This window comes from Hyperolius riggenbachi, chromosome 4 (assembly GCF_040937935.1).
Source record: "Hyperolius riggenbachi isolate aHypRig1 chromosome 4, aHypRig1.pri, whole genome shotgun sequence".
In the NCBI taxonomy this organism is placed as follows: domain Eukaryota; kingdom Metazoa; phylum Chordata; class Amphibia; order Anura; family Hyperoliidae; genus Hyperolius; species Hyperolius riggenbachi.
This window is the reverse complement of record NC_090649.1, coordinates 227,532,130-227,546,297: the sequence shown is the minus strand read 5'-3', so window position 1 is coordinate 227,546,297 and position 14,168 is coordinate 227,532,130. Positions and strand designations below refer to the sequence as shown.

The following is a 14,168-nucleotide window of genomic DNA, read 5'->3' as shown; positions in this document are numbered from 1 at the left end:
TCCATGTAACCTCATTTATGTAGGGAAAACTACAAGGGCCATGAAGGAAAGATTTTCGGAGCATCATAAATCGATTAGGAATGGGAGGGGGGCAAAAAGGTTGATAAATCATGTCAGGGAACAGCACAACTCAGATGCGGACTGTTTGAGGTTCTTTGGGATTGACAAAATAGTACCTAGTGCCAGGGGAGGTGTAGACTTGGAACGACTACTCCTTCAAATTGAAAGTAAATGGATTATGAGATTGCAAACAGAGGGGCCGATGGGTTTCAACGATAAATTGGATTTGGCAGTGTTTTTGTAGATTGTTGTAGGTTGCACAATGATAATTGAGACCTCGAGTAGTCTAACTACTCTAGTAGGTCTCATCTTGAGGCAACCCATTGTTAATAAACGTTTTGTAAAATATATTTTCTCTCCTATGTATATGGTAAATTGGATGTATGTAGTACGATGATATTGGTGGATCAGTGGGTACAGTATGATCTGACCCGGGGTATCTACCTAGTTTGAGTCTACAGGTGACGTGTTCCATGAATTTCATTATTCTTGTTTTCTTTCCTCATTGTACTGAGTTACGGGTAGTGCAATGAAAAGCAGTGACATAATCTTGGTTGGTGATCACTTCCAGATTGGTCACGTTGTGAGACTACCCGTGGACTAATTTCCATATGTATAGATGGATTAATATATGTAATTAGATGAACTGTTTAACTGTATTGTCTCACACAATGACTCCTCTTATAACTATGATTGCTTATTTTAATAGTATGTCGGTACAAAAATTGTGAATTGTCCAATGTAATTGGTATATGTATGTCTCTAGTGGAGAGTGGGGCTGTGTTGCGGTGCACGTCCCCCTTGTCTTTCCCTCCGGTCATGCTGCAACCGTTTCCCTACCATTGGTTTGCATCACCAACACTAGATGGCAGCAAGCTTAGCGCATTCCCGATTCCCCTAGGTAACGTGATGCACGCCTTCACGTATGGAGTTCAATAGGGTACGCCGCTGGAGCGCATTGCGCACCAGCGCCGTTGGCAGCCGGATTTCCGGCCCGACGCGGCTGCATCATAGAGTATGGGGGCTGGCGGCGTCGTAGATCCACATTGGATTGGCCAGGCCAGTGATAGCAACTCAGTACAGGTGAGTGCGTTACGAACGGGCGAGGAGGGAACAGGTGATTGGATTGTATAGAATGAGGGGCGGGCGCAGTAGGGGCGCATCATGGGGGATTGGGACTGGCATTGCAATATATAGCCTAACTCTCCACGAGAAAGGGGTGTTCGGTCTCGAGAAAGCCCTAAGTGGGGGCGAAACGGCCGTCGACTCATCCTCTGCACCTCTATATCTACCCTGGTGCCTGATAAGTATATATTTTTAATGCAAAGTGTACAGCTGTTTCAATTTAACGATGTTGGAATAAATGGTATTTTTAAAGTGATGGTGAGCTGCTCCTGGAATCTCTCCCCCTTTTTGAAAACCCCTATCAATGAGCTGTCAGGTGTATTCACTGTATGCAATAAACATGCTGAGATTAGGAGCTGCCTCTGTAAGGAGTGGTCCTAATTTTAGCTAGTTACAGGACCTGTATAAAAGACACTTGTCCACATAGGTAATAAATCAGCTTCCAGGACTTGTTGGCAAAACTCTTGTTGGCAATCACAGAGCAAAATGTTTCTTGTGGTGGCTACCAGGTTTGCACACCTCTCGGGAGGGATTTTGGTCCACTCCTCTTTGCAGATCCTCTCCAAGTCAGGCTGATGATTGGCAACTCGAACCTTCAGCTCCTCCACCAATTTTCAGTTGGGATTAAGGTCTTGAGCATATCTAGGTTTCTTCTTGAGCCACACTTTTGTTACCTAGGCCATGTGTTTTGGTCATTGTCATACTGGAATACCCATCCACAATCCATTTTCAAAGCTTTGCTTGAAGAAAGAAGGTTCTCACTCAGGATTAGATGGTGCATAGCCATGTTCATTGCCCCATCAATGTAAGTTGTCTTGCCCCTTAGCAGGAAAATGCCTCCAAAGCATAGTGTATGCAATGCCATGTTTGACAGTGAGGGTGGTTTTCTTGTGGTCATAGGGAGCATCCCTCTTCCTCCAAACATGGCGAGTTAAGTTCATGCCAAAGAGCTCAATTTTGGTCTCCTCTCATACAACACTTTCACTAGTTCTCATCTGGATCATTCAGTTTTGCATTGGCAAACCGCAGACAGGCCTGTGTATGTGCTGTCTTGGGCAGGGTGACATTGTGAGCTCTGCAGGATGAGTCCTTTATGGTGTAGTGTGTGACTAATTATTTTCTTGTTGGCTATAATCCCAGCTGCCCTGAGACAAATCTGGTCTCAGCCATGGTGACTAGTTTGGAATCTGATTGCTTCTCTGGACAGGTGTTATTTATACAGGTCCTGTAACAAGCAGGGATTAGGAGCACTCCCTTACAGACAGTGTTCCTAATCTCAGCTCATTACCTGCATACAGTGAAGACACCTGGGTACCTGAATTCTTGATGAGGGATCAAATGCTAATTTCATGCATTACAAAGGATGTCAAGTTCAGAGTTTGGGGCGCTGGGTTTTTTAGGGTTATTATGTTGTTCTGTCTCTCACAGCTACAATAAATCTGCCATTACATTTATAGACTGGTCATTTCTTAGTCAGTGTGCAAACCAGCAAAAACATCAGTGGATCATTTGCTCTCTCCCTCACTGTATGGTAGAAGGATCCTTTGACCAAAAAGTTTGGGTGGGTATGCCATGACCAAGAATAGACTTTGTATAGATTTATTTTGCAGACAAATTGTTTGGATTTGGACTGGAAAATTGTAATTTATCAGAACAGAAATGGATAATTGTCAGAACAGAAATAACATAAAAAATGGAGTCCATTACCTCATCTATACTGCTGACAGAGAAAGATTTGCATGTGAGGTCTATCATTCTCTCAAATCCATATCAACACATTTCAGAAAATGTTTCACTATTGAAAGTATTTAGACAGTGTTGTGAATTTAGGGAACAATTGCTCATCTTCTGTCCAAAGTCTTGCTATTTGGTCTCACGTCTGCATTGGGAATATTCAAAAAAAAAAGTATAGTAGAAGTGGCCTCTTTGCTAAGATTAACATTTACGGTAAATCCCATTCCTTAATAGGATTCTTTTGAAGGTCAAGAAATAAAGACTTTACTAAATAATTTGAAGTTGTTTTTATAAACCATGAAAAATCTCGGGTGGTTAATAAAAATACAAAAATTAAATCTTTGCACAGATTTCTAGCAATACTGGTTCAGATCAGCAATGTCTTTATCCACAGTATACCTTGTATACTCGCGTATAAGCCTAATTTTTCAGCACAAAGGATGTGCTGTAAAGTTACCCCCTCGGCTTATATGCGAGTCAGTGGAGCAGAATGGATGGTGGAGCAGAACGGATGTGGAGCAGGTTTTGTTACTGGCAGAGGAGTGTAAGGATAGTGCTCTAGTAATCCTGCTCTTGCCAGCTGGCTCCTTGCTGTGTCTGTGCCCCCCATCCCCTCCAACATGGTGTGCAGAGAGGGCTGCTCAAGACTACCTGTGTCCCATGGTTTGTGGAGCGGAGCGTACCAGCAATGTGTCAGCTGTGCAATGATCGGGGATTCATACTGTGTAGCAATCGCTGTGTCTGATATATATGACGTAATCTACTGGCGTCTTGAGACGCAGCTGTATCATCCTTGGGGTACACCTGGCTGTGGGGAGGAAGAGTGACTTGTACTGAGGGCACATCAGGCTACTGGGGAGTGGGCTTATATGTAAATCAATCACTTTTTCTTGGTTTCTGAGGGGAAAAGTGGGTACCTCGGCTTATACACGGGTCGGCTTATATGCGAGTATATACGGTAAATTGTCAAAATCCAGAACAGTTTCCAGTGGATTTTGAACTCCAAGCTGATGATTCTAACATGTATTCTGGTGGTGAAATGAAACCGGTGAGAGCTTTGCTAGAACTGCTGATTCTGATGACCTGGCATGGTTAAGTTGAATCTCTAGATTCTCCATTTCTCATGTCATGTTGTGGGAGGAAGATCCTATATTGGTGATTGCCTCTAAATCTATCCCAGGAGGTTTTTTGGTTGTGCCCAGATCAGATTGGTGTATACTATGCTCTACGAGTGGCAAGACCATGTTTCAGTGAATGTGATGCATGTTTGAGAGAAATTTCTCCTCAAACCACAGGGAGTTTGTTTGTTAATAGTAGTATGGAAAACGTTAAAGGTCCATGCACAGACACGCTAAGTCTCTCATAGGGAACAGGACTCTGTACCAAGAGTGCCAGCTCTGGCCACAAGCTCAGATGTGTCAGTGCAAGGTGGACAGCAATGATGAGATCTACCTTTGTCAGATCTTTAAGTGACCTTATGGGAGACTTTTACACACTCTAGATTCTCAGCTGAGATGGTCCTGAATGGCCTTTTCAGCCAAGTCCAATTTAGCATGTGCATGATGCTTGTGAAAGGTAGAGATGTGTTGATATTTCCAAACATCAGTGTTTGGACACTTAAACAAGCAGTGAGAACTATATATATATAGCCCAGAAAAAGATGCCGTATATACTTGCACATAAGCTGACCCGTGTCCATGATTCCCTATGGCTCAAGTGGGCAATATTACTGTTTAACCACTTAAGGACCATGGGCTTAAACACCCATAGTGACCAGGCCATTTTTTACTAATTAGGCCACTGCAGCTTTAAGCCCTTGCTGCAGGGCTGCACAACTCAGCGCACAAGTGATTTCCCCCCCCCCCCCTTTTTCTGTATATACACAAATGACTCGCAGGCCGGCCAAGGAGTAAATGCAAAAAGGAGTGGTATTCGAATAGTCCATAAAAAGTATCAGTATCAGGAAATCACAACAAATATCATATTAGCAAACATCACAGCAAGTGAAAATAGCAGCAGATCTACACAAGGAGTCACATGTCAAACACATGCATAAGTAATAAGCAAAATGGTGAACTAGACAGCAAACAAATGCCTAGTGCAATTAATCAAAACAGAGACCCCATTGTGTAATGGTATATACCCTGACAGCGCGCTGTCTTGGAAAACCCTTCGCCAGAGAGTATATATGGTGAGAACCTTCCGGTTACTGTGCGTGAATGCTATGGACAAACACCTTAAATAACTGCAGATCACCTAGCCACCTGCTCTGGACATCTGGGCCAGCCCAACTGACGCCTGAGAAGCTACGTGGCGGACGCCGTGTGCCCCCATGCGTCACTTCCGGTTCCGCACAGCTCCGCTTCCTGTGCAGCCAGCCATACGGGTACAGGCCAGCCATCCCCAATATGGCCGCCGCACATGCGTGAGTGGAGCGGTGGCACCGGGACACATCAGCTACACAATAACAAGCCTTGGGAAATACAGAAAGGAGCAAATGGCGATCTAGTACGTCCAGGAGGGTCTTCATAACAAGGCGATGTCCAGATGCTGGGCGCAATAGGCGAGAGGTATAAAGATCAATATAAAATAAAATAACACACATTATAATTTAAGCCGGAATATCATGAGTCTATAGTGCTTAAAGGGGAAAGCCTACCTAAAATACTAAGGTCAAAGAAAAATCAATAAAACAGTCTGAGCTAGAGTCACTGGGGGAGATTTATCAACGCATTACCAACAGTTTTTTCTTCTTAATCTGTTCTAATCAGCAGGGAGAACAGTTCTGCATAATAATAACGTTCTTAAATCCAAGTAATCGTGGCAGTTTAGCATGAATTTCTAGAGCTGCACTTCAGTTAAGAGAAGTGCACATCCATCCCTAAACTGGCGCAGATTAAGAAGTGCTTGAAAGCAGTTCTAAAGCTGTAGAACTGCAGGCTAGACATGATTGCAGAGTGCCGGCTAGACATGATTTGTGATGTGCTCCTCCCACCTGCTGAATTCCTCCTCAGAGCCTGCTGCTATCAATACAGCAGGTGTGTTGGTTACCTCAGCAACATCAATTCCCCTCACACACTGCACTGTCTGAGAGACCTTCCTAGCCCCTCCTATTATACAACAGTTTTAGAAGGAATCTGCACTATCTAATGATTTCTTAAGATACCTGAGACAGTTCTGCACCGATTTCTAAAAACCTACTAATATTTTGTCTCAGACACTCTTGATAAATCTGGCCCACTAACCCAAGAGAGACAGGCTGCCTGCCATTACAATACCCCTTATCTCAGAAAAGGTAATAAATCCACCTCCTTATTCATTCCATTAGGTGATTTACTATCCAATTTATAGATCCAAAACAATTCTCTCTGGAGCAATTTCTGCTCTAGATCGCCTCCCCTATACGACGGGGTCACCTCCTCTATCACTCTAAACCTCAAAGTGTCGTGCAACTGGCGAATCCATGTCACCGCAGCTTATGTTGCTGCGGTGCTCACTGATTCTCGTCCTCACCTCCCTAGTAGTCTGTCTGACAAAGTTGGCCACAGGGGCAAAATAAACAATAAACTACGTACTTGGTGGAACAGTTAGCAAACCCTCTGAGTACAATACGTTCCCCTGTGCGGGGATGTGGAAAAGAGGGGCCGCTCTGGACATAACTGCACTGGGCACAGTGGCCACATGAGAACATACCCGTAGGTCTTGGTAAGCTGCTGAGCCAGTTATCACGACTGGGTGTCGGCAGGCTGGTACTTCTGGGGTGGACTAAAGAATCTCTCAGATTCCTGGAGCGACGAAATGCGCATACAGGCTGGTCACAGAATGTTTCAGCTAGGGCCGGGTCACTATATAGCATGTGTCAGTACTTCCTGACAATTTGCTGTGCCTGTAGGGATAGAGGAGAATATGTTAAGACCATAGGAATTCGCTTGGATCCCTCTCTAGGCTTGTTTTTAAGCAGGGCAGCACGTTCCACATTAGCAGCCCTTTCAAGAGCCCAATTGAGGACATCAAGATTGTAGCCCCTTTGTTTGAAATTTTCAAACATGATCCCTGCCTCTAAAAAACAAACAAAAAAAAACGCCTTATCTGTAGAGGAAATTCTCTGAAGTCACAGGAATTGACTGTAGGGTAATCTCTTCTTAAGCCTTTGTGGATGATAGCTCTTAACTTGGAGGTAGGTGTTTTTATCTGTGGGTTTTCTATGTGGAGCTGTGTGTATTATACCTCCCTCAATAGAGACCAGGACGTCCAGGAAGTGAACCTGTGTTGGACTGTAGTCCAAACTGAAGGTGATAGTGGAGAATGAACAATCAAGATCACGTTTAAAGCTAAGTAGTGCCTCCTCAGTGCCTGACCATAACAAAAAGACGTTATCGATGTACCTCAGCCAGCATAAAGCGTGGCAGAGGTACAGGGGATCGGTATACACAAAACAGACTTCAAAAGCCTCCATAAATAAATTTGCATAGCTAGGGGCCACATTACTCCCTATAGCTTTGCCTTGTTGCTGCTGATAAAAGCTATCCTCGAATCAGAAGTAATTTTTTGTAAGAACTAGTTGTAACAGTTGCAAAAGGAAATCCATCAAGGCAAGGCTTGTGTCCATTTTGGCCAAATTATTCCGAATCACCGAAATGCCCTCAGAGTGAGGGATAGAGGTGTATAGACTGGTGACGTCCATCGTGCAGAGGAGAACCGGAAGGTGAAGTGAACCAAAGCCAGAGAGTTCAGAAAGGAAGTCAGTTGTGTCCAGCAGGAAAGACCGCATGCATGAAACCCTAGGTCGAAGAACTTGATCTAATAAAATAGCCAGTGATTGAAAAACAGAATTAGTTCCCGTCACAATAGGTCTACCTGGAGAATGGATAAGAGTTTTTTATGAATTTTAGCAAGGACATAAAAGAGGAGTAAGAGGAAATGGAGTAAAGAGAAAATCATGCAGTTGCTTAGAAATAATGCCAACCTCAAGTGCACTTGAGATCAAGCCATCAATTTCTTGTTTGATCGAGGTAGTCGGGTCTCCTGAAAGTTTCAGATAAACATTGACGTCATTGAGTTGTCGCAAGACCTCCTGTCTATAATCAGAACTATTTAATACCACTGTGGCCCTGCCTATTTAATATCACTGTATGTGATGTTGTAGGCGGTAGCCACGTACTTTTGGCCTTACACATTGCAAGGTCAACCTCCAGGGGAAATGGGTGAGTATCTGTAGAGGGTCTGCTGGATGCGGCCTGGCCGGTAAGAAAGGCTTTGATTCGTAAAGTCCTAATAAAAATTAAAGAGATCACAATCAAGTTCTAATAAAGACCCTGAATGGGTTGGGACAAAACCTAAGCCACGCTCCAATACCTTTTTCTCGAGGTCCGTGAATGTGTGGTCTGACAGATTGACCACTAACTCCTCTGCTGCGTCTGACTCCTGGTTATCCTGGAGTCTGCTGAGCTGCCTCCTGCCCCGGTTCGTCCTCTTCCTCCTTCTGCCCCTTGGTTGTGTCCCTAAAAAATGGTCGTTGGAACCTGATGTACCCTTGTAACCCTGTGTGTGTGTCATTGCAACAGACACACACACACACCAAGGGTTACAGATGCATTTACTTTTTGTGGAAAGTGCTGCTGTAAAGGGAGCCTGCAGGTGCCGCCAGGGGGAGCCCATGAGCAGGAAAGAGGAGAGAGAAGCTGGGTATGTGTAGGGAGGAAGTAACAGTTGAGTTTTACAGTTGAAGGCTAGTGAGGAGGAGGAGCCAAGTAGCCGTGGAGACTGAGCTGATGATGCAGCAAGAAATAAATTGTTTCACAATACCATACTCTACTGCAGCAAGAAATAAGTGTGATTTGTGAGCAAATAGAGACACAAGAAGAGACCAGCCATTGGTGATGAGACAGTCTGAGCAAGGCAGAGTCACAGACAAGTAAGCACTTACTGAAAACTAATCTAAAGGAAGAGAAAGAGAGCTGCAGACATAACAGGAGAGGAGAGAGACCAGACACCACTACAGGCCAATAAAGAGCAGCAATACTGGAGAGATAAGCCAGAAGAGAAACTGTAAGCAATAAGAAAGAAAGACAAGGATATTAAAAATTACCTGTAACAGAGAGAGATAACAGAAAACAGCAGAGACATTACAGGGACACAGAGACAGCAGCACAGCAATGCATACAAGAGAGAGATAACAGAAAACGGCAGAGACATGACAGTGACACAGACAGCAGCACAGCAATGCATACAAGAGTGAGACAGAGAAACAAGTAACAGGATTACAGAAAAGGAGTGAAGACCGCAGTGCAGTGTCTGAAGAGATTGTGTGACAACAGTTTGCAGACAAAATACAGAGGAGACAGCGGTGCTTCTTATACGTTAAGTGATCATTCACAATCATCAATTCCACATATTTTGTCTCATCCTGGATGTTGCTAGGTAACCGCCAGACATTTCTCTACGTTTCCTTCTGTCCTATGCAAGAATTCAGGTCCACTTTAAAAAGACAGCGGAGAAGAGGTAGCAGACAGCAGAGTGCTCTGTGATGAAAATTCTGGCAAGTAAATGCTAATAAACTGAATTACATATATGGTTCCTGAACTAGCCCTGATCCTAACAGGCCGAAGATAAGAAGTTTATGAATGTTTTGTCACTAAACTTTTTTTTTTATCCATATGATTTAATACAAATTTTTCTTAAAGGGACTCCGAGCTCTGCCTAAAATAAAAATGTTCACTTACCCGGGGCTTTCTGCAGCCCAGTGCTGGTCGGGACGTCCCACGCCGGCCTCCGGGCTCTTCTCCCCACGGCTGTCCATATAGGGCTGTCCGGCGGCTCCCCGGGCGACACTGGCCGAGTGTCGGGGCTCTTTCTTCCGCAAACCTCATCAATGACGTCGCACGCCGGCCGCCTCGCGTCATCACGCCGGCCGGCGTGACAGCACGGCGCATGCGCGATTAAATCGCGCATGCGCCATGCTGTCACGCCGGCCGCCGTGATGATGCGAGGCGTCCGACGTCATTGATGAGGTTTGCGGAAGAAAGAGCCCCGACACTCGGCCAGTGTCGCCCGGGGAGCCGCCGGACAGCCCTGTATGGACAGCCGTGGGGAGAAGAGCCAGGAGGCCGGCGTGGGACGTCCCGACCAGCACTGGGCTGCAGAAAGCCCCCGGGTAAGTGAACATTTTTATTTTAGGCAGAGCTCGGAGTCCCTTTAATAAGAATTTGATTGGTGTCTGGATGATTTCTTTACAGTTAAAGCATTTCAGAGGTGTTACACCCTCACCTGAACTACTGTCAGAGGGGTTATTTGAACCCTGAAAAGGTTGTCTTGGGCGGCGTTTAGGTCGCCTATCTGCTCTCCAACTGTAGACCCGGTCCTCCTGGTAGTCTAACGTGTCCCATCTAAATTTGTCAAGTTTCTTAGTCAGGACCTCCTGTTTGTATCCCTCAATAGCTGAGTCTTGTATCTCAATGTCGATGGCAAAATCGTCTTTTGAAAGTACTGCTTCAAGTTTGGACTTGAGGCCCGATGCAAGGGACTCTAGTCGTGAAATTTCGCTCTGGATACTCTAAACAGTTAATGTAATTAGATCAAAGCTACATTTATTTAAGATTTTAAACCATTTATCGCAGAAATCTTTGCTAATCCTGCAAAAGGTAGGACGTAGATTCAGTCTTAGTCCCCTGGGTATTCTTTTGGCTCTCAAGTATTCAACAAGGGTATCAGAGTGCAATTTGTAATCAATGATTCTTTTCTCCAGATTCTCAAACTGTCTCTTAAGATAAGGGATGTCAGTTGAGATATTACTATGGGTATTGGCAAATTAGTCAACCACCCAGTCAATCTCAGTCTGCGTGTATGCTAAAATATCAGCAGTTCGATTTGACAAGCTGCTTAGATCAGCAAATGACATACTAAGGTCTCTAATGAGGAATAGGGTACAGAAAAACCTGAAACAAAACATAGTACAATATTTACAAAAAGGTCTGCACACCTTAATAAAATCTATAGCAATGTAGCCTAGATAGCCTCAATTGTCCAGAGGGGCCCCTCTTTTCCACATCCCCGCACAGGGGAACGTATTGTACGCAGAGGGTTTGCTAACTGTTCCACCAAGTACGTAGTTTGTTTATTTTGCCCCTGTGCCCGACTTTGTCGGACAGACTACTAGGGAGGTGAGGACGGGAATCAGTGAGCACCGCAGCAACATACGCTGCGGTGACATGGATTCGCCAGTTGCGTGACACTTTCTTGAGGCAGGGCATAACGTCACACAGCTGAGGTTTAGAGTGGTAGAGGAGGTGACCCCGTCGTATAGAGGAGCGATCTAGAGCAGAAATTGCTCCAGAGAGAATTGTTTTGGATCTATAAATTGGATAGTAAATCACCTAATGGAATAAATGAGGAGGTAGATTTATCACCGATTCTGAGATAAGGGGTATTGTAATGGCAGGCAGCCTGTCTCTCTTTGGTTAGTGACTCTAGCTTAGACTGTTTTATTGATTTTTCTTTGACCTTAGTATTTTAGGTAGGCCTTCCCCTTTAAGCATTATAGACTCATGATATTCCGGCTTAAATTATAATGTGTGTTTTATATTGATCTTTATACCTCTCGCCTATTGCGCCCAGCATCTGGACATCGCCTTGTCAACTTATGAAGACCCTCCTGGACGCACTACATCGCTACTTGCTCCTTTCTGTATTTCCCAATGCTTGTTATTGTGTAGCTGATGTGTCCCGGCGCTGCCACTCCGCTCGCGCATGTGCGGAGGCCATATTGGGGATGGCTGGCCTGTACCCGTATGGCTGGCTGCACAGGAAGCGGAGCTGTGCGGAACCGGAAGTGACGCATGGGGGCACACAGCGTCCGCCACGTAGCTTCTCAGGCGTCAGTTGGGCTGGCCCAGATGTCCAGAGCGGGTGGCTAGGTGATCTGCAGTTATTTAAGGTGTTTGTCCATAGCATTCACGCACAGTAACCGGAAGGTTCTCACCATATATACTCTCTGACGAAGGGTTTTCCAAAACAGCGCGCTGTCAGGGTATATACCATTACACAATGGGGTCTCTGTTTTGATTCATTGCACTGGGCATTTTTTTGCTGTATAGTTCACCATTTTGCTTATTACTTATGTATGTTGACATGTGACTCCTTGTGTGGATCTGCTATTTTCACTTGCTTTAATGTTTGCTAATATGTTAGTTGTTGTGATTTCCTAATACTGATACTTTTTATGGACTCTATTTGAATGCAGTTCCCTTTTGCATTTACTCCTTGGCTGGTGTGCGAGTCATTTGTGTGTATATATAGGTATTGTAAGGTCACATGTGAGCCTGATTTATAGACTCAGCACCCCATTTGATATCTAGGCTACATTGCTATAGATTTTATTAAGGTGTGCAGACCTTTTTGTAAATATATTACCCCACCTCCTTTTCTGCCCACCAAAAGAATGTCACACGGATGGCCCCAGTACAGCGCTGCCGTAGATCGCATCGCTTTACACTGTAAATATATGGCATTTCGTGTTTAACAGTCTCCTAGCGGCGATCGCCGCTGGGAGACTGCTCTGTCATTCAAGCGGAGATGCGACCTCCTGCAAAACCCCGCTCCAGGACTTTAAGTCAATGGTGTGGATTGGTCCTGGGGCTGCCGCCGCGTTCAAGTCAGTCGGTGTGGAGCTGTCGGCAAGGGGTTAACGGTGTACTAACCAGGAAGCTTTTATGCAGTAATGGGCATTTTCAAAATGTAGAACGGAGAATTCCATTGATCAGTGGACAAATAGGACGTGGGTGAGGTGAAAGAGATTGATGAGTAGACTACACTGGAGGTAAGTATAACGTGTATATGTTTGTTTTGACTTCTAATTTTCAGTTCAGGTTTGCTGTAAAGGATATGCAAGGTGACTTAAAGGGAACCTTAACTGCCGTGGAAAAATAAATTCACTTACCTGGGGGCTTTCCCAAGCCTCCTGCAGCCGTCCTGTGCCCGCGCCGGTCCTTCGGTGCCCTCCGGTCTCCCTCCGCCGCTAAGTTTCGTTTTCGGACGACTGCCAGTCGTCCTCGGGCCTCTTCCGCATTCCTCGTCGTAAACTGCAGTAAAGCGCGTCCGCATGACGCCAAACGCGTCTTGCGGACGCGCTTTACTGCAGTTTACGACGAGGAATGCGGAAGTGGCCCAAGGACGACTGGCAGTCGTCCGAAAACGAAACTTAGCGGCGGAGGGAGACCGGAGGGCACCGAAGGACCGGCGCGGGCACAGGACGGCTGCAGGAGGCTTGGGAAAGCCCCCAGGTAAGTGAATTTATTTTTCCACGGCAGTTAAGGTTCCCTTTAAGGTTTATAAAGCTTTACTTACCTGGGTCTTCTTCCAACCCATTGAAGTCTCTCTGGTCCCTTGCTGCAGTTCCGTCTTCCTCGAGGGTCCGGCTGTCAGCTGCGGGTGTAAGTGCATACCTCACGTGAGTGCTACTGCGCATGCGCAGAACGCTCCCAGCCACAGGAGCGGGACTGCAAGAGCTGCGTCTATGCGCAGAAGTGGCAGACCCAGGGGGCTGGCAATCATTATGGGGCTGACAGTGGCACCCTGGAGGGCACCAGAAATGCATCACTGGACCAGATAGACTTTTAGAAGCTGGAAGAGGCCCCAGGTAATGTCGCCTCACATATTCTTTAAAGACTGCTTTTCTCATTGCAATAACTAGCAGTAGTGTAGACTACAATATGTCTGTACTGGCAATCAATAAAAGTACATGGGATAATTATTACCAGTAACATGGCTGTTGAAATCATTATGCATTTTTTTTTTTGGGGGGGGGGGGGGTTATTTGTGTTGTAATGACTCCCTTTGTCTTCCAGGTGCCCAGTCTTGTGTGTTGGTGTTTTCTACTACAGATAGAGAATCTTTTGAAGCAGTGCCCAGTTGGAGAGAAAAGGTGATGGCTGAAGTTGGAGATATTCCCACAGTTTTGGTTCAGAACAAAATTGACCTCCTTGATGATACAGTTATTAAGAAGTAGGTGCATTCACTCAATATTCTTCCTACGTTCCCTTACAAATACTGTGGTTAATCCACTGGAGGAATTTCCACCTTGTTGTTCTTTAAAGAGAACCTGTACTGAGTAAAATTATTTAAAATAAACACGTGAGGTAACTTCAAATGAACATTACATAGTTACCTTGCCATCAGTTCCTCTTAGAAGCTCGCCATTTTTTTCTTACAGTAATCCCTGCCAGTTCTGACAACATTTTGTCAGAACTGAAATA

At 45.1% G+C, this 14,168-nt stretch overlaps 1 protein-coding gene across 1 annotated transcript in view; it reads left to right on the top strand.

Moving 5' to 3' along the window:
* The window catches only part of RAB23 (RAB23, member RAS oncogene family), a 42,580-nt gene that overhangs the window by 17,582 nt on the left and 10,830 nt on the right, over positions 1-14,168 (top strand). Inside the window, exon 4 of the mRNA XM_068281426.1 lies at positions 13,761-13,917. Coding sequence (XP_068137527.1) covers positions 13,761-13,917 — 157 coding nt within the window. The remainder of the gene's footprint in view (positions 1-13,760; positions 13,918-14,168) is intronic.